The sequence below is a fragment of the Malaclemys terrapin genome, chromosome 9, assembly GCF_027887155.1.
Source record: "Malaclemys terrapin pileata isolate rMalTer1 chromosome 9, rMalTer1.hap1, whole genome shotgun sequence".
In the NCBI taxonomy this organism is placed as follows: Eukaryota; Metazoa; Chordata; order Testudines; family Emydidae; genus Malaclemys; species Malaclemys terrapin.
Window position 1 is genome coordinate 56,955,600 of NC_071513.1, and position 20,040 is coordinate 56,975,639.

Sequence of the window (20,040 nt, forward strand, 5' to 3'; positions counted from 1 at the left end):
GGAAGAGGGGAGGGCAATGTGTACCTCCCCCACACACTCTGGCATAAGAGTGGGGCGGAGCGCCTGCTTTGTCAATCCTCAGCTGATTATTTGGGGTCTAAATCATGATCTTTCTTGACATTGGCAACATTGTTGATGATCCATAGAGTATAAGGCTAGAAGGGACCACTAGATCATCTGACTTCCTGTGTATCACAGAACAAAAGATTCCACACAGACACCCCTGGGGCACTCTATCATGGGAAGCAGTGACTATAAAAAAGATTTGGGGGTTCTGGTGGATAATCAGCTGAACATGAGCTCCCAGTGTGACGCCGTGGCAAAAGGGCTAATGGGATCATAAGAACATAAGAATGGCCATACTGTGTCAGACCAAAGGTCCATCTAGCCCAGTATTTTGTCTTCCAACAGCAGCCAATGACAGGTGCCCCAGAGGGAATGAACAGGTAATCATCAAGTGATCCATTCCCTACCATTCATTCCCAGCTTCTGGCAATGCATAAACAGGGGAAATATTGAGAGGAATAGAGAAGTTATAACTGTATTTGGCATTGGTGTGACCACTGCTGGAATATTGTGTCCAGTTCTGGTGTCAACAATTCAAGAAGAATGCTTATAAATTGAAGAGTGTTCAGAGAAAAACCATAAGAATGATTAAAGGATTAGAAAACTAGCCTTATAGAGATAGACTCAAAGAGCTGAAGCTATTTAGTTTCACAACAAGAAGGATAAGTGTTGCTTGTTTACAGTCTCTAAGTCTCTACATGGGGAACAAATATTTAATAATGAGCTCCTCATTCTAGCACAGAAAGGTAGAACATGATACAACATCTGGAAGTTGAAGCTAGACAAATTCAGTCTGGAAATAAGGCATAAATTTTTAAAATTGAGAGTAATTAACTATTGGAACAACTTTCCAAGGGTCATGGTAGATTCTTCATCACGGATAAGCTCACGGTGGATTCTCCATCACTGATAATTTTGAAATCAAGACTGGATGTTTTTCTAAGAGATATGCTATAGGAATTATTCTGGGAAATTCTACGGCCTGTGTTACACAGGAGATCATACTATGTAATCACAATGGTCCTTTCTGGCCTTAGAATCTACAAATCTGTACTGAATCCAATAACTTGTGTTTGATTAAACTGTATCTTCCAGATAGATAGCCCAGTTTTGATTTGTAGACATCAAGAGATGGAGAATCCATCACTTCCTTGATATTTTATTCCAGTGGTTAATCACCCTCCCTGTTCAAAATGTGTGCCTAATTTTTAATTTGAATTTATCTGCGTTCAGCTTCCAGCCACTGGGTCTTGTTATGCCTTCCTCTGACAAAAAGCCCGTAAGTACACAATATTTTCACTCCGTAAAGGTAGTTGTACATTGTAATCAAGCCATTTCTCAATCTTCTTTTTGATAAGCTGAATTGATTGAACTTCTTTAAGTCCCTCATTGTGAGGATTTTTTTCTTTTGGGTGGCTCTTTTCCACACACACTCCAGTTTTTCAACATCATTTTAAAATGTGGACACCAGAACTGTATGCAGTATTCCAATATCTGTCTCACCAATGCTGTATACAGAGGTAAAATCACCTCCCTACTTCTACTCATTACTCCCCTATTTATTGTATTAGCACTTTTTGCCACAGCATTACACCGAGAGCTCATGTTTAGTTGCTTGTCCACTATGACCTCTAAATGCATTTCAGAGCCACTGCTTCCCGGCATATAATCCCCCATTCTGTAGGAATTACCTAAATTCCTTGCTACAAGCTGTATGACCTTGCATTTGGCTGTATTAAAACAAATTTTGTTTGAGTGGGCCCAGTTTACCAACTGACCCAGAACACTATGGATATGTCTACACAGCAAAGAAAAACACGCAGTTGGTCCATGCTAAGTGACTCTGGCTTGTGGGACTGTTTCATTGCTGTATAGACTTCCTGCTTGGGTGGGAGCCCAAGCTCTACGACTCTGCAGGGTGGGAGGGTCCCAAAGCTTGGACTCCACCCCAAGCCCAGAAGTCTACAAAGCAATGAAAGAGCCCTGCAGCCCAAGCCCCACAAGCACAAGGCAGCTGGCACGAGGCAGCCGTGAGTTTTCCTTGCTGCATAGATGTAGCCCTCCGTATGTCTGTCCTGTCCTCATAATTGTTTACCAATCAATCAGTCTTTGTCGCACTTACATATTTTATCAGCAGTAATACTATTACTTCCAGACCATTGAAGAAACATGGAATAGGCTACTGATCTCTGTGGAACCCCACTATAAACACCCTCATTAAATGAAGATTCTGCATTAACTACTTTTTTATATCTATCAGTTATCTAGTTCCTAACGTGTGCTTTACTGATACTGCATAGTACTAATTTTTAATTAGAATGTCGTGTGGTAATAAGTCAAATGCATTTACACAATTAACTTCAGCAACCAAACATGCAATCTCATCAAAGAATGAAATTAGGTATGTTTGACAAGACATATTTTCCATAAAACCATCTTGACTGGCATTAATTATATGCTAGCCTTTAATTTTTTTATCAGTTGAATCCTGTATCAGTTTTTCCATTATTTTGTCCAGGACTCATGTCATATTCCCTGGTCTATAGTTAGCTGGGTCATCCCACCTGTCCTTTTTGAATACTTGCACAATGCCAGTTCACTTCCAATCTTCTGAAATTTCCCCAGTATTCCAAGATTAATTAAAAATTAACATTCACGATCTCTCAGCCAACTCTTTTAGGATTCTTAGGTGCAAGTTATCCAGGCAGAAAGATAAAAAACATTTATCCCTAGTAGCTGTTGTCTAATATCTTCCTTAGTTACTAATGCATTGGAAAGTATTTCACCATCCTCATATGATATGGATAGGCTTGGCAGATTTCAATTTTAATAGATATCTGTTGGTAAAGGTCAATTTCAGCTGACACAATGAGATCAACGAAAAAAATATCGAACAGTAACAATCCATGTGCCTGCAGAGATTGTGCGTCACTGGCCATGCAGGGAGCTTTCTGCAACTCTGATGTCATGGCCTGCTTGTTCACTCATCAGACAGAAGCTGTCATGAGAATGAGTGAGCGGGGTTATGACAGCAGGGTTGCAGAGGGCTCCCTACATGGCTGCAGGGCAGGTGACACCTGATCCCTGCGGGCACAAGGTGCAGGGAGAGGCTGCAGACTTGGTATGGCAGAGCAGATACCTCTGACCAAGACTGAAAGGAGGGAAGCAAGATGAACCACTGGTCAGGGGGAAGGACACCCCACTACTTAATGGCTCCTGGGGTAGGACAGGGAGCTCTCTGTAGCCCTGCTTTCACTCATCAGCTGGCCATGCCACTGCTGAACAGTTTCTGCCTGGGAATAGCTCTTGTATTTTGGGCTGGTCAGTGAGTGGGGCACTGTGCACATCCTGGCTCAGCAGACAAGGAAATCCTGGCCAGGACTGCGAGGAAGAGGAGTCATCGTTGTCCCTGGCTGCAGAGGTGGCTGACCCACTGCTGAATGACTCCGTGCCCGTCTCCATGGTCAGGGACTTGTCTTTCTCTTTGCAGCCCTGGCTGGAGGGGTCTCTGCTCTGACCCTGCAGCCTTCCCTGCATCTTGCACCTCCAGGGATCAGGTGGCACTGGTCATGTAGTAAGCCTTCTGCAACTCTGGTGTCATGGTCCTGCTCCCTCACTCACCAGCCAAAAGCATGGGAACGGTCCCTGAGCCAAAAATGTTCAGCAGCTGGGCAGCCTCCCCGTGACCAGGGGCTTGTCCTCCTCTTTACAATCCTGACCAGGGGCCTCTGCTCCTCTGAGCCAGGACTACAGCCTCCCTTACCCTTGAGCCCTAGTGTCATGCCCCTCAGCTGCACCGGGAACTCCCTGCTGCCCCATTGGCAGTGACGCCCTAATCCCAATCCCACCCCCCACAACTCTAAAAATAAAAATACTTAAAAATAGAAAAAAAATCTTAAAAATAAAAATTGATAAAACTTATCAAAACTAGAAAAAAGTAAAAAGTCAAGCTATGCCACCCCTAGATATGGGTACATCATCCTGCTACTTTCCAAATAGAAAACACAAATATTTATTCAACATTCTGCCTTTTCTGCATCATTAACAATGCTACCCTCTCCATCTAATAATGGACCTACACCATTGCTATTATTTCCCTTTTTCCTGATATATTTTTAAAACTCCTTATTGTCCTTAGTCTGCCAGCCAGGGATTTTTCCCTCATCTCTTTCACTTCGCCTATGTATTTTCTGCAAATCATAACTTCTAATTTATATTGACTGCTATCTATTTCCCAGCCCTAGAGAGTCAAGCAGCACTTCTCCCAGGTTTCTGGGCTATCCTCAAACCCTGATGCAAATCAACAACAGTAACCCCGTTTCTATGCTCCACCCACAAACAGATATGGAAGCCTTAATGTAATCCTCCAGTGAAAATCATAGAATCATAGAATATCAGGGTTGGAAGGGACCTCAGGAGGTCATCTAGTCCAACCCCCTGCTCAAAGCAGGACCAATTCCTAACTAAATCATTCCAGCCAGGGCTTTGTCAAGCCTGACTTTAAAAACCTTTAAGGAAGGAGATTCCACCATCTCCCTAGGTAACCCATTCCAATGCTTCACCACCCTCCTAGTGAAAAAGTTTTTCCTAATATCCAACCTAAACCTCCCCTAGTGCAACTTGAGACCATTACTCCTTGTTCTGTCATCTGCCACCACTGAGAACAACCGAGCTCCATCCTGTTTGTCTTACTAGACACTTATTACCAATCTCCTACATTATCCCCACTCATGCTGCAAGTTTTGAACCTCATCTCTTAGCTCTAGAAACCTACTTGGATTCTTCATCAAGGACCTGATCCAAATCTTAAGTAGAAAAATTCCTACTTAATTCACTGGGCTTTGGATCATGACCCAAAGGACAAGCCTCATGAAACATTCCTCCTAGCAGCAAAAACCTGCTTGATCTCTGCTGTTACCATACAGTCAAGACCAGGGGTCTCAAACACGCGGCCCGGGGGCCGCATGCGACCCGCAGGGTTATTTTCTGTGACCCGCAAGCCCCTCGCAGCCCCCCCGCCCTCCTCCAGTGTTTACCTAGAGCGGCTCTGGCCGGATGTGCACCGGGGGCAGGGCAGGCTCCCTGCCTGCCTGCCCTGCCCGGCGCCACTCCGGGAAGAGAAGGGGGGCAGAGGGGCTGTGTGTTGCTGTTGCTTCAGTCAGCACCCCCAGCAGCTCCAATTGGCCGGGAACGGGGAACCGTGGCCAATGGGAGCTGCTGGGGGCGGCGCCTGAAGCAACAGAAACACATAGCCCCTCCGCCCCCCTTCCCCACGTTCCAGCCTCTTACCGGAGCAGCGTGGGGGCAGGGCAGACAGGCAGGGAGCCTGCCCTGCCCCCGGTACGCGCTGGGCCAGATCCTGCCCCCCGAACCTGTCTTGCAGCCGAACCCCCTGCTGCACTCTGCCCCCTGAACCCCTCCTGCAGCCAAACCCCCACCACACCCTGCACCCCGAACCGCTGCCCTGACCCCTGCCTCACCCCGCACCCCTCCTGCATCCCAACCCACTGCCTTGAGCCCCATGCCGCACCCCTCCTGCACCCTGACCCCCCGCCGCACCCTGCACTCCTCTTGCACCCCAACCCCCTGTCCTGAGCCCCCACCACACCCTGCAACCCTGCTGCACCCCTCACCCCTCCTGCACCCCACACCCCAACTCCCTGCCCTGAGCCCCCGCCACACCCCACACCTCTCCTGCACCCCCTGGGGGCAAGAGGGGGCAGAGTTGGGGTGGGGATTTCAGGGAAGGGGTGGGAAGAGGCGGGGCAGGGGTGGGGCCTCATGGAAGGGGAGGAGTGGGGGCCGGGCCGAGGGCGGTGGGTGGGAGGTGTCAGTTAATGGGGCCCTCAGGCCAATGTACTAGTCCTCATGTGGTCCTCGTGGTCATTTGAGTTTGAGACCCCTGGTCAAGACCATGGCCCACCTCACAGTGCCTTAATCATCCCTATCCCTGTTTTCAACCAATATTTCCTTCCCTAGATACAAACCAGGGAATTTAACATGAAGTATCTTTACTTCAGAGTTAAGGTTAAAGTTAAGAAATCTAAACATGTTGAGGTATTTTAACAAACTAATTATCAGATTTCTTTGAAAATTCATTCCATACTTATTCTTTGAGTACTATAAATCTGGAAAGGATTCACTGTATCATTAACATTTAACAGAGATGATTAATCCTTGCTTCAACCTTAACTGTAGAGTTGTGCCCAGAATTGTCATCACAATTTTTGGGAATTAATTTTTTTTATTGAGTTTTCAAAAAATTTAGATAATGGGCCATAATTTTGTTTTATGTCAATCATGATCTTTATTTTTTCAGATATTACAGTGACAGCACACAAACATAATATTTTGAAAAGTCATTTTTCTTGAATTATAACAAGTTTTGGTCCCAATTCAATATTGGGCACTTCCACGGATGAGAACTTTAGGTTCTGCCAGACCTGAATACACAAACAATATTACATACTGAATTTTTTTTTTTAATTAGGGATTTTCAGTGTGTATTTAACAAAAACGTATCTTCCATTTTATGCTTCAGTGTGTTGTTGTTTTTTTATCAATTTAAACAAAATTCCTTCCGGTAGTTCTGAACATAATACGACACTGCAGTTTTTCTTCATTCGTGTATGCACATATACAGATGCAGCATTTTGTATTCTGAAATATATTCTTAAATTTGCAAATTTCCAATTGTGTTTTTGTATCTTTGACTTGAAACTAGAACAGAATTAAAGTTGCAACGTTAAGGTTACTGGAACATTTCCTGACTTTAGTGTAGTTAAATTCTCAGTTGTACTTCGCACGCAAGTAGCTTTTTGCATTTAGAAGAAAAAAAGAACAGAGAACAATATAACATAGTTAAAATGATCTGTTTGTACTGTCAGTCTATTTTTCCAGTCTGGCATTTATTTGTACGAGTGGATACACTGAAACTACTGGCACCAAGGAGTTAGTAAATTTCTGAATTTCACCAGAGTATGTTTATGCAGCCATTTATCCCATTCCAACATCTCCAAAAATTGCTCAGTGAAATCATTAGACATTGAATCCGCCTTCAGTGCTACAGGTCCTTCATAATACGCATGAGAAACCTAAACCTGATGCATATTGCTGACAAAAATGCTTCTCATAGTGAATTATGCTAGCTTTGAAAAATACTCACTGAAGTATTAGAGTGACTAATCGAATGGCTTCCACAGCGACATCATATTCCTTATCAAGTGTCATTGATACAATGCGATCCTGAAAAGTAGTTGTATTAGAATGACAAAACACACAACGTTTTCAGAAAATGAATATTTAAGTTACAAAATAAACAGTCTTTGATGGACACACCTTTCCACAGAAACATGATAACCACTTGACTTCTTTCAAACATGCTAAGTTAATCTAGTACAATGTGCTTTCATGGGGTAGATATGCCAGGTTCTGTATGTCCTGATTCTAACACTGTACATGCAACAGGAATGCAAACATGTGTCAAGGAACTTTCCCCTCTTGCCATCCCATGCAGATGTCAGGCAAACTCAGGCTGGGGAACTTTGAGGCACTACTCTGAGCTAGTGTCTCCTCAGTACCAGTCTGTTGAAAGGGGATGGGGTTGGTCTGGATGAGGGCAGGGCTGTGGCCCCAATTTGTCTCCTTCACAATGACCAATAGAGCTTCAGTAGTGCATTTTGGGCAGGGTGTATGCATGTGAAAGAGCATTGTGCAGAGAATCTCACCTGAAGCAGCTGCTGCAGCATGGCCCTTTGCATGCCCATGACTTAAAGCCACCATCTGGCCTTAATAATTATCCCACATGCCTTCCATAAGAAATTCAAGGAATTTAGTGGTACAACTATGGATTTTCCTTCTCTCTCCCCGTCAGTGGCAGATTAGCCACTGGACCAACGGGCCCCATGCCCAGTAGCCCTGGCCAACTGGGGACCCCCGAAAAATGGGCACCCCCACACACCACTTGGCGCACCTGCTGGGGTGTGAAGTTGGGGCGCGGGGGCTTGCCCCACTCCGCCTGCCTGGTGCTCATGAGGCGGAAGCCCCTGCGCCACGACCCCGCTCCCTGGCAGAAGTGCCAGGAGGGTGGGGGCAAGCCCTCATGCCTTGACCATCTTCCCCAGCAGGAGCACAGGGGAGGGAGGACTGCAGGCTGAAGGGGTAGGGTGGGGTCCCCACTTGCTCTGGCCCAGGGCCCCACAAAACAGTAATCCATCTCTGCTCTCTATGAATGCCAGCAGACCAATGGCCAATTCAATGGCAGGATTTTCACACTTTCGAGGAGTTCCTCTACTGCTTCCTTCCTTTCCTTTCCCAATTTGATTTCTTTCAAATTGAAACAAATACCCTCCTTGTCTGCAGAGATGTCTATTGATCCCTGGAACACAGTTTCTTTTGGGTCTTGATATATTGTTCAAGCAACACAAAACAAACTGGGGAAATTGAAATAAAATTTGTTTTCTGAGAGCTGGCCTACTCTAGCACAGACCTTGGGTTTTGTGAAATGTTACTGTTAAAATACCTGGGTTGAGAAAGAACAGAAGAGAGCTAGCTAAAAGGAATGAAAGAGGGAGTAAGGGGTGAAATTAAGAATGGCCATAAATTGACCAAAGCAATTCTTGGTCTTCATGCTCTTCCAGAATTCCAAGGGACAATGGCTCTAAGTACCCAAAAGCATAAACTGACATCTGCACATTTAACGTGTTGTGTTTAGTAATAATATTTAAGGAGTTTCAAGTGGCTGCCTTAAAAAGTTTGTAATTGGAAGCATTGCCTCTTGCTGATCACACTTCAGAGGAGTGATCCTTGATCCTAATGGGAGAAGGTATCTTTGCTATATCTAGATGCTCCTAAAGATTGTTTGGTGCCTGCAAAGAGAAGAAAACAGTGGAATGATTTTCCAGAAAGGAGATTTCCTTTCCAAATTCACAGAACTTTCAAATTGGAAGTCCAGTGTGAGTATGAGATTCTTTTCTGTGAACTGTGTTAATGGCATAAGCTTGGAAAAGAAATATTTTATATTAAGTGAAAAGTGGAGTGACATCTTTGGTAGGAAACTGGGATAGATATGACAAACCATCTTGTCCTTAGTGGTTAGATGTAAGGTGAGAGACCTCAGTGCTGCCAGTTTCCTCTTAGTCCTGGCCCAGGAAATGGCCATTAAGAAATTAATCTCAGGGCAAAGGAAATTCAGATCTACTGTCCTCAAAGGATCAAATGAAAGTTCACATAACCTCTAATAGCAATTTTTAAATGCCACAATATCAGGGGCCACTGTCGGGAGAGCTAAAGAAAGGTGATTGACTCCCTTTAAGAAATGGGAAACTAACATCAGACACAACTATTCCTCTGTTGACTGGCCTTCCCAAAGAGTGTTGATGACAGAGGTCTGAACCAGTAAATGGCTAGGTGCAAACTTCTATCAGAATGTTTTTGAAGAAAGTCTAGAATGGAAAGGATCTTCCCTGTCTTATAATGAAAACTTCCTAGCCTTGCATCATACAGAAAAGTTTGGCTACACTGTATAGTTAGTGAAGAAGTTGCTCTTTTTCCTACAGTATAATATAGTTTCAGCTATCTTATCAGAAACACCTAGCTCTTTCTGAAGTGCTCTGTTATAAAACAAGCTGAGCAATTTGAAGTGCGATGGTTTAGGTCGTGCTTGGGTCCTTGCTGAAGGACATTTTAGCACAGAAGATGATTCTACTAAATTCCCTAATACAGACCTTCTGGGGCACACAGGAGCTATAAGTATTATCAGTCTTGTGCCAAGCTACATTTCTTAGCACTTTCCAAACAGAAGTTGCTGAAGGAAAAGTCTGGAACTTTACACAAGCACAAGGAACTGACACAGTCAAAGCTAAGGTTTCTGATGTTGCTGCAAAATTGGGCACATCTGGGGCATGAGGAGGTCCATGATGGCTCTTCCCAGTTTTCTCTGATCTGGTAACACGCCTGCCTTTTTTAAGTCTACTCTGCCTGGCAGCTCAGCTGGACAGGCACATGGAGGAGACTTTTCAGCAACAACAAATCTGCCTTATGGAATGGAGAGGCTGACTCCAGTTCCTTCTTGACTACTGATATAGAATGACAAGGCTGTGCTGCCCTATCTGACAAGTTTGTACTTTACCTTGCATCTTTCCCGAAACATCACCTGGACCAGAGAGACTAATACCTCAAAGTTGATAGTGTTGATGTGCAACTTTCTTTTCCTTTGACACGATTACCCTTTCAGCTGTCAGTGCTCTGGTGGGACACTAAGGTTATGTCTACACTAGCTCTTTTGTCAGTCAGGGGTGTGAAAAAACACCCCTCTAACAGGCAAAAGTTTCACCGACAAAAGCACTGATGGGGACAGTGCTAAGTTGGCAGGAGATACTCTCCTGCTAACATAGCTACCACTTCTCGTTAGAGGTGGTTTAATTATGCCGTCAGGAGAGCTCTCTCCTGCCGGCATAGAATGGCTAAACAGGAGACCTTACAGTGTCACAGCTATGCTGCTATAATGTCTGTAGTGTAGATAAAGCCTAAGTCATTGGGACTAAGCTTCCCACAGACCAGGACGCAAAGCCTACAGACATATCTCCATTGCAATGATGATCCCCACAACACACCTTTCAAGATCCATGGATCCTACCCAAACCTATCACAACATGTGATACACCTCGTCCAGTGCACTAAATACTCCAACAACTATGTGGGTGAAACCAGACAATCACTACGCTCTCAAATGAACTCAGAAAGAAAAATGATGAACAAAAACATCCTATCACAAAGCCATCACTCTATATCTGACCTATCAGTCCTCATACTCAAAGGAAACCTGCACAACACTTCCAAAAGATAAGCCTCAGAGCTTAAATTCATAACTTTGCTAGACATTAAAAATCATGGACTGAACAGACACACTGGATTTATGGCTTATTACTACAATTTGTCCTATGACTCCAGAGGTGTTAATGGGCCACTCTACCTTGTATGGTCCCTTACAATATGTGCTAACTACTTATGCTAAATAGTCTGTTCCACCTTGCATTTAGCTGTGATGCTCAGAGTAATTTTCCCAGACCTGAAGAAGAGCTCTGTGTGGCTCAAAAACTTGTCTTTCTCACCAACAGAAGTTGGTCCAATAAAAAAAAAAATGATCTCACCCACCTTGTCTCTGTGTCACTTAGGAACTTCTGATCTGGCTTGCAAAAGAAATAATTCCCACAATCCCCACAGTGCCTCATTTTGTGTTTGTACTTGATAGGCGATTTCCTGATGGAAAACAAGTGGTTCTTCTTTGATGAATGACACTTGGTCTTCTTTGACTAAGCACTGGACTAGTATCTACCACCTCTTCAGGCAGAAACTCTGAACAGGAAGAGCCATCATTCTCAGCGATATCATCTCCCCCACTTTCACCTCAATGGTCAAATCAGAGAGGCCCTTCAAGCTAACAGAAAGGTGACAAGAGTACTAGCGGCCAAACACAGAGCACCCTAGGCCATGTCATTTAAACTCTTGACAGTCACAGTATCTCTGGAGAGATTTCTCCTGCTATGAGGGATGGACAAGCAGAACTCCTACTGAACCGCTAGAGCTAGCAAAAAGCTGACATGGAAACATATGAATAATAAGCAGCCAAGGAAAACTGAATGGCAATTAGAGACATTATTTTTCATGTAACCCCTCATGTTTTCTCTATTTTGCTTGTAGGAATACAGATTTCACGTGCAGATGTGTTTTCTTGGAGCAGGGGGAAGCAAGAGAGTTCAATTTGGGACAGAAATACATTTTCCTGAGAACTTTTGACCAAGTGTACCAATTTGAAGCAAAGCAGGTTTAGCACCAGGAGATGTAGGCCGTTTCCAAATAATTTTTGGACTGATAAACCAAGCAGCTTCCCTAGTCCCACAAAACAGGAAGACACCGTTAGAATTAATCTGTTCCTGAAGTAACAGAGGGGTAGCCGTGTTAGTCTGAATCTGTAAAAAGCAACAGAGGGTCCTGTGGCACCTTTAAGACTAACAGAAGTACTGGAGCATAAGCTTTCGTGGGTGAATGCCCACTTCATCAGACGCAAGTAATGGAAATTTCCAGAGGCAGGTATAAATCAGTATGGAGATAATATTGGACAAAATGGACAGTCACTACGCAAGAGGATAAATGGACACAAGTCAGATATCAGGAATGGCAATATACAAAAACCTGTAGGAGAACACTTCAACCTCCCTGGCCACACAATAACAGATGTAAAGGTAGCCATCTTACAGCAAAAAAAACTTCAGGACCAGACTCCAAAGAGAAACTGCTGAGCTCCCGTTCATTTGCAAATTTGACGCCATCGGATCAGGATTAAACAAAGACTGTGAATGGCTATCCAACTACAGAAGCAGTTTCTCCTCCCCTGGTGTTCACACCTCAACTGCTAGCAGAGCACCTCACCCTCCCTGATTGAACTAACCTCGTTATCTCCATACTGATTTATACCTGCCTCTGGAAATTTCCATTACTTGCATCTGATGAAGTGGGCATTCACCCACAAAAGCTTATGCTCCAATACTTCTGTTAGTCTTAAAGGTGCCACAGGACCCTCTGTTGTCTGTTCCTGAAGTTCTTCAAACTTCATGGTAGAGAGAACATTTCTCAGAGTATAACAATGATTCTGAGGAACTGCTGGGGCATGTGACTAGTTCCGACTCCCAGGAGTGTTTGTCTCTCTCTCAGACTGACTTACAGCTTTAGAGATCTTTTTAAAGGAGACTGGATTAGAAGAAGCAGCCACAAGCAAATCTTTGAGACTGCACAAGTCACATGAAGAAGCACTAGGGAGAACGCTTTGAGGGTTTTCTTGGGATTTTCTTGGCACTTGCCTGAATTGCCAAGTAGACACCATGTATCCAAGAGATAAATAAGGGATCTGCTTTCCTCCCCACTGGCCGAATTCTCTTCTACCAGTGAAGAGACCACACCAAAGAAATTCAATTTGAAGGGAGACTCTAGTGAAATTTTAATGATAGATCAAACTAAATGACAGAGTATAAAAGAGGCAATGTGGAGAATCTTTCACTATACTGTATAGCAGATATTTTGTGAGTAGAGAATTTAAATCTACTGGTGAAAGATGGTGGATAGAGCAGCAATGGAGACTGAAATCTCTCCACCGAATAGCTACAGTGCAGCAATACAGCAGCTCTGACAGCTTCCCCACACTGACCTATCAAGATGCCTCCCTCTGAAATAAAGTGATCATATTGCAGGGGTGAATTGATAGCTATGTCTTCTATACTTTGGTTCTTTGATAAGACTGCCAAACAAGGTATTCGATTAGTGTGGTAGCCAAAGTATGATAAAATGCTGCTCCAACAACTTTGTGCAAGCAACATTCCATGAAAGAACAATCACTCTCAAAATACATCTCTATTAGGACAACCTACACTCCTTTTGCAAGAAAGGTATATGCAGTTCAGTGTGCTGTGTGTCAGTCTCAGTCTTTGTATTGCCCTCCATCCCTGAGATAGCTACATCTCAGTGGTTTTGTATAGACAGAGTTTTTCAATTATATTGGTGTAAAACACAAAGAAGTGCTGTTTCTAATGTAGTTTTCTTGCCAGGATCACACTGCTCTTTCTAACAGATTAACGAACTACTCTTTGACTGGCCAATATGCCAACCCAGCTAGACTAAATTTTTGTTCAAAAAATGGTTATTAACCTGTACTTATTCTTCAAGTGATTATGCCCATATACAGAGTCCTGTGGCACCTTATAGACTAACAGACGCACTGGAGCATAAGCTTTCGTGGGTGAATACCCACTTCGTCAGACGCATGCTGACGAAAGCTTATACTCCAATACGTCTGTTAGTTATAAGGTGCCACAGGACTCTTTGTCGCTTTTTACAGATCCAGACTAACACGGCTACCCCTCTGATACTATGCCCATATACAGTCTACGGTGTTTGCATGTGCTCCCAATGTTCTTGAGTCGGAGGCTTGAGTTGGAGGCTTTTGCCAGCAGAACTAGCAGGCAGCATGTGCTCCCCTGTTCTTGAGCATGGAGCTGAGAGTATAAAGAGGTATGGCCACTGCCTCCTTTTCCATTCCTTCACACTGTCATCCAATGAAGATCCAAAGTAGAGGAGAAGGTGGGAGAGTCAAGGAATGTATGTGTGCCCAACACATCTCAAAGAACAATTGCTACTGTACAGGTAAGTGTGACAGAACACCCTGTATTCATACCCTACATACTATTGTAATAATCTTTGCACAAAGTATGCCTTGTAAGGTATCATTTGAAAACTCACAATTTACTGGTCAATATTGTTGTGGTAAAATATGTATGACAAAATTGTATGTGAAGTTATAAGATTCCCCTGCATGGTGTTATTAACACATGTTCCCTGCCCAAACAGAGGTTAGCAAACATGTCTGTCCTAAACAAAGGAATGTGTGCTCTGCTTAATTTGCATTTAAACAGTATCATCAAGTAGGAAGGGAAGACAAAGGAAACTCAAACAGGTGAAGAAAACCAGCAGGGAATATCCTTCCACATAGACTGGGTCTCAACCGCAAATGTTTTTCAAGAAGGGGACTGAAACTATAAAAAGGGACCTAAGGGACCCTTCTTTCTCTCCCTGCCCATCACATGCACTGCATCTGAAGAGACAAAGGAAGCAGTCATTGGAGGAGGAGAAATCCTGACCAGAAAGTGTGGTCAGTAATCTACTGAAACATATGGTGAGAAACTGTTTTAATCGAATATAGTTTGTTAAATTAGGCATAAGTAAATGTTTTATTATTTTTTATAACCATTTATAACTTGTATGCCTCATTACATGTGCCCATTTAAAATCGCTTTGTAGTTAATAAAACTTGTTTTATCTAATCCATTTTGCTTCAACTGAAGTGTCTGAATAACTATTTAAGATAATAAAATGGCATATTATTCCCTTGAATGAATAATGGCATAAAAATATTGTACTGTCCATGAGAGGACTGGCCAGTACACGACATACATTTCTGGGGGGAAATCTGAAACTGGGGATGCGTAGGTGTCATCCTGCAGTATAACTAAGGCAGGTGAGAGCCAGAGTGTAATCCCAGTGTGCAGTTACACACAGACACTCAGGGTGTGGCTTGCATGCTGGAAGGCTGTCTGTGAGTGGCCACACTGGGAGCTACTTCAGGAAGCCATTATAAGGTACTCAAGGTTGCAAGGGAGGGGTGAGACAGCCCCTGACTGGTCTGGATTGTACCCTGGTAAGTAACCACTTTTTAATTCTTCGAGTGACTGTACACACATACATTCCACTGTAGGTGATTCAACAGCAATTTTCTTATAAGTAGTGGGACTTCAAATTACCTGAAGAGAGTCTGCAAGACTGACTTGCTGAAGCTCGCATTAGCTTCGGAAGGTTGAATAACTGTATAGTGTCTGGAGACAGTTACATGAAGATAACCACATTGCTGTTTTACAAATTTCCATTATAGGTATGTTGCTCAAAAAGGTTGACGAAGGGGAATCACCCTAGTGTAATGGACTGTTATCCTTTGAGGAGTAAAGATCTTAGCTAGATCATAGCAGAGCTTGATACAGTCAGAAATCCTGTGGGCTATACCCTGATCTGTAACAGGTTGTCCTTTAAACCTTTCAGCATAGGCTACAAAAAGTCTAGGAGAAGATCTGAAAGATTTTGTATGGTCTAGATAAAAGGACAGAGCCCTCCGAATATCCAACACATGAAGCTTTATCTCATCCTTACTACACTGAAGCTTTGGAAACACCAGACGGTATATGGTCCAATTGAGATGGAATGCAGAAACAACCTTAGGCATAAACTTAGGGTGTAGCCTGAGAAAGACCTTGTCCCTGTTGAATAGTGCCTGAGGCTTTGATACCCTCCTCACAGAAGTAACTGCTACCAGAAACACTCTTTTAATTGATAGCAACAGTAAGAATGCTGTTGACAAAGCTTCAAAAGGGAAACTCATTAAGCATGACAATACTCAATTCAGATCCCATGAGGGCACTGCATTGGACACAGGAGGATAAACATGTATAAATCCCTTTAGAAATCTAGTTATCAAAGTATGTAAAGAGATTGAAAATCCATTGACAGGTGGATGTAAGCAAAAATGGCTTCTAAATGGACTCTTACTGAACTAACTGAGAAACCAGAAGATTTCAAATGTCATAGGTAGCCCAATATTTGTCTGATCTATGTGCAACCAGCTGATAACTGATGTGATTCAGCACAGACTAAAACATTTTCCATTTCGTTGAATAGGTGGCTCATGGAGTTCTTTCTGCTGTTTCCCAAAATAGCCTGGACATCCTAAAAACAGACTTTTTCCCCTGTGTTACTTAGTCAGAGGTTATCCAAGCAGTGAGATGCAAAGTTTGCAGGTTGGGGTGCAGAGATTTGCCCTTGGTTTTGAGACAAGATCACTTCACCAGTGATCAAGCTATGGGTGGTTGAATTGAGAGCTAATACAGGTCCATGATGCCTTGGTCAGGCAGGTGCTATGAGGTTCATGGTTGCCTTGTCTATGTTCAGATTACTTGGAATTACGGGGACTGAATGGAATGCATACAGCAGATGACTTGACCAAGGAAGAAGAAAAGCAGCTGTTATGGAGCCCGGACTGCAATCTGCCCTGGAGCAGAATTTCCTGAATGTGTTGTTCAGGTTTGTTCAAAGAGGTCTAATATCAAGTACAGTAACTCCTCACTTAAAGTCGTCCCGGTTAACGTTGTTATGTTGCTGATCAATTAGAAAATATGCTCATTCAAAGTTGTGCAATGTTCCCTTATAACGTTTGGCAGCTGCCTGCTGTGTCCACTGCTTGCAGAAAGAGCAGCCCATTGGAGCTAGCTGGTGGGGGCTTGGAACCAGGATGGACCGGCAGCCCCCCTCAGCTCCCCGCTCCCCTAAGTTGCCTGTGTGGCAGCCGCCAAGCAGGCTATCAATTGCTAGCAGTTCGGGGGGAGGGAGGGGGGAGGAAGAGAGAGAGAGAGTGTGAGTGAGTGAGTGTGTGTGTGATGTTCCCATAGTTAATTTATTAATGCTTTGGGGGTTCCAGAAGGACTTTGTACCTAAAGAATTAAAAATGTGTTAATGGCTATCACTTTAGCCAGATTATTCCAAAGGGTCTTAACACTGCAGGCACATACAGGCTTAGGCCTATGTCGCCTGATGTGCTCTAATCCTTTCCCACTCCTCTCCCCAGCTGCCATATAGTATGCCATCTTGTGCTGGTTATAGTGTGGCTCTGCCTTGAATTGTTTTCTGGAGGGCACTACAGAAAAGTTATTTTTCATTTAAATTATTTTTACATGACATTTTATTAAATTAGCCCATCTGCCTACAGACAGACACTCTTTTTATAATAACTAAATAAGGTACATGGTAAATCCCAGCAATTCCATCACCCAGTCAGAAACAACCTATTTGGTTGTCCTTTCAAAGAATCATGTGGAATCATTCCAGAGAAGTACCCTTGGATGAACATTTTACGTTAGTGATTAGCATACTGCATGTTAATTTCAATTATAATGAGTTTTATGATGTAGATATCGCATCACTGGGGTGTGCCCTGAGGTCGGTCAGTTGGTCATTCATGCACTCACACGCTGTCATTAAAGAGTTATCTTTACAGCATCCCAATCCATATTATTATATATTATATTATATATTAGAAAGTAAATATTTTGTTTATATATAAATATACACACACACATACATACACACACACACACAAATTTTATATATGAAAGTAAATATTATAAGTACATGGGAAAACCTTCATGAGCCCTAAAATTCACTGAGATTAAAATATAAAAATCATAGGATTATTCGGTAATGTGAGAGGACAAGTGGACAGTGGGAAAGTAAGAATCATGCCCAGATCTAGTGATGGATATTTGATAAATAAATGTGCTGGTATCACCCTCATAAATAAATACTTCTGCTTCTGAAGTGAGTCACATTTCTTTAATTTAAAAGACCAAGAGTCCTTTTCCTACTGAAAACAGCAAACATGATAGTTTCACCACTGTCGCTGGATAGTACCCATGAAAAGTTCTTAATCAGTGGCAGAAGCAGGTGAGTCTCCTTCACATAATTTAATGCACATGATTTAAGAGATGTGAAACAACTAGATAGATAAGAGACAATTCTACCGTTTTACAGTCTTTTCAAAAAATCACATTTCCTCTTTTCACTCTTACCTTGAATCTGTTAGTAAATAGTTCCAGTTTAGGGAACAACTCCCTGTTGGTGTACAGACTCTGCAGAGCTTTCAAACACTTCAACCTCACTTCACCTTGCTAAAGAAAAACACATTAAGATTAGCCAAAATATCCTAATGAAATGCACATGAAGATTAAGTAGCATCCATCTAGTAATCTCTAGTTTTGTTGTACATTTAAAATTCTATGTAAATAAGTTACCAAAAACAACCTCATTAAACAATCTAACAGTTAAATTAAAATGTACAAAAATAATAGGGAATGTTCTACAAAAACAAGTGTTATACTACTTCTGCTTCTGTATACAGAAAAGACCCAACCTGCACCACTGAAGTTCATGGAGACAGGACTGAGTCCAAAGCTGGCTTCTAAAGGTTCTTTCAGTTGATGTTGAAAACAAAAACAAACAAACAAACAAACAAAAAAATGAAAACCAGGGAAAAAAATATAAATTATTTGAAACTCGTGTCTGTTGGGTTATGTAAGGATTAAGTAAAGACCTGGGTAACAGCTATCATGGTACTAGGGAGTAAGGCACAGGCAAGCACTATTTCTTCGCTTGATAGATAAAATTGCCATCCTTTTCCCTTCCCTTCTGCTTGTTAAGAATAGATAAGCATTGCAGCTGCATAAGGAATATAGTTGTCTGAAGGATACCCTTTATGTGAAGAAGTGTTATCCTCCACCACCCCCCCTTCCTCTCCCAGTTACATAGACGAGCTCCGGGTCATGGGCCCTTACTCCCTCTCCTGTGAATTGCTGGTTAAGGGAATCTGTAGCTACAATTACTGCAAAGAAATGTATCTTCAAGGTAAAAATGTCTGTATAATGTGCTTAATGCTGCAAACAGTAAACAGGGGCAGGTAAAATTATATTCAGTATATAGCTATTAATATTCATTATATGGGCATTCATATTATTAAATAAGAGTTTTGGGGTGTTGTAATAAATGTGGGTATTTACATATTAACTTAGATAAAAGAGTGGGATGTGATTAATTCGGGGCTTACTTGACAATTGGGCCGAGATGAACAATTACCGCAATAAAGAAGTCCGTTTACTCAATCCGCCTCTGGGTCCTCCTGCTCCTTCTTTCCATCTCTAACAGTGTCTTCTGAAGATGTACATTGAATATGCAAAAGATTGACCTCCCTAGTGAATTTTTTATCTTTACAATATGAAAGGCTGGATTTGACTTTGCTCCATGTTGTGATCTTGGAGAACAGCCATTAGCAAGGGGGCACTGGTCAGCTTGTGCAAACTTTCCACAAGTACCTATCTTTTCTCAATGCCTTTTCACACACTGTATGATGCACAAAGCTAAGAAATATAAAAAAGAAAAACCCATCATCTCTAACTCTGAGGAGATGGTGGGTAGATAAGTGCCAATCTAGTGAACCTATCAATCATCAGGAAACAAACTACAGTTAATCAAATGCATCACGTTCTCACAAAAAAGTTATCCGCACAGATTTATAAGCTCTAAGGGTCCATGGTGAAAAATACCATGTGTAGGCAATGAAAAGGTTATAATTGGGAATTTACTGCTTAAAAATTCACAATACAGTGTCAAAGCAGTGTATCTAAGTAAAAATATCATAGAATCAAAGAATCATAGAAACGTAGGGCTAGAGGGGACCTCCAGAAGTCAAGTCCAGTCCCCTGAGCTGTGGCAGGACCAAGTAAACTTAGACCATAACTAACAGGTATTTCTCCAACCTATTTTTAAAAAGCTCCA

The 20,040-nt window shown here is 42.6% G+C and overlaps 1 protein-coding gene across 5 annotated transcripts in view; it reads right to left on the reverse strand.

Moving 5' to 3' along the window:
- The window catches only part of STAG1 (stromal antigen 1), a 391,372-nt gene that overhangs the window by 170,482 nt on the left and 200,850 nt on the right, over window positions 1-20,040 (reverse strand). For all 5 annotated transcript variants that reach the window (XM_054039941.1, XM_054039940.1, XM_054039942.1 and 2 more), the window contains 2 exons: window positions 18,282-18,380; window positions 7,232-7,311 (listed from right to left, as the gene is read on the reverse strand). In XM_054039941.1, the coding sequence (XP_053895916.1) occupies window positions 7,232-7,311; window positions 18,282-18,380 (179 nt within the window). The remainder of the gene's footprint in view (window positions 1-7,231; window positions 7,312-18,281; window positions 18,381-20,040) is intronic.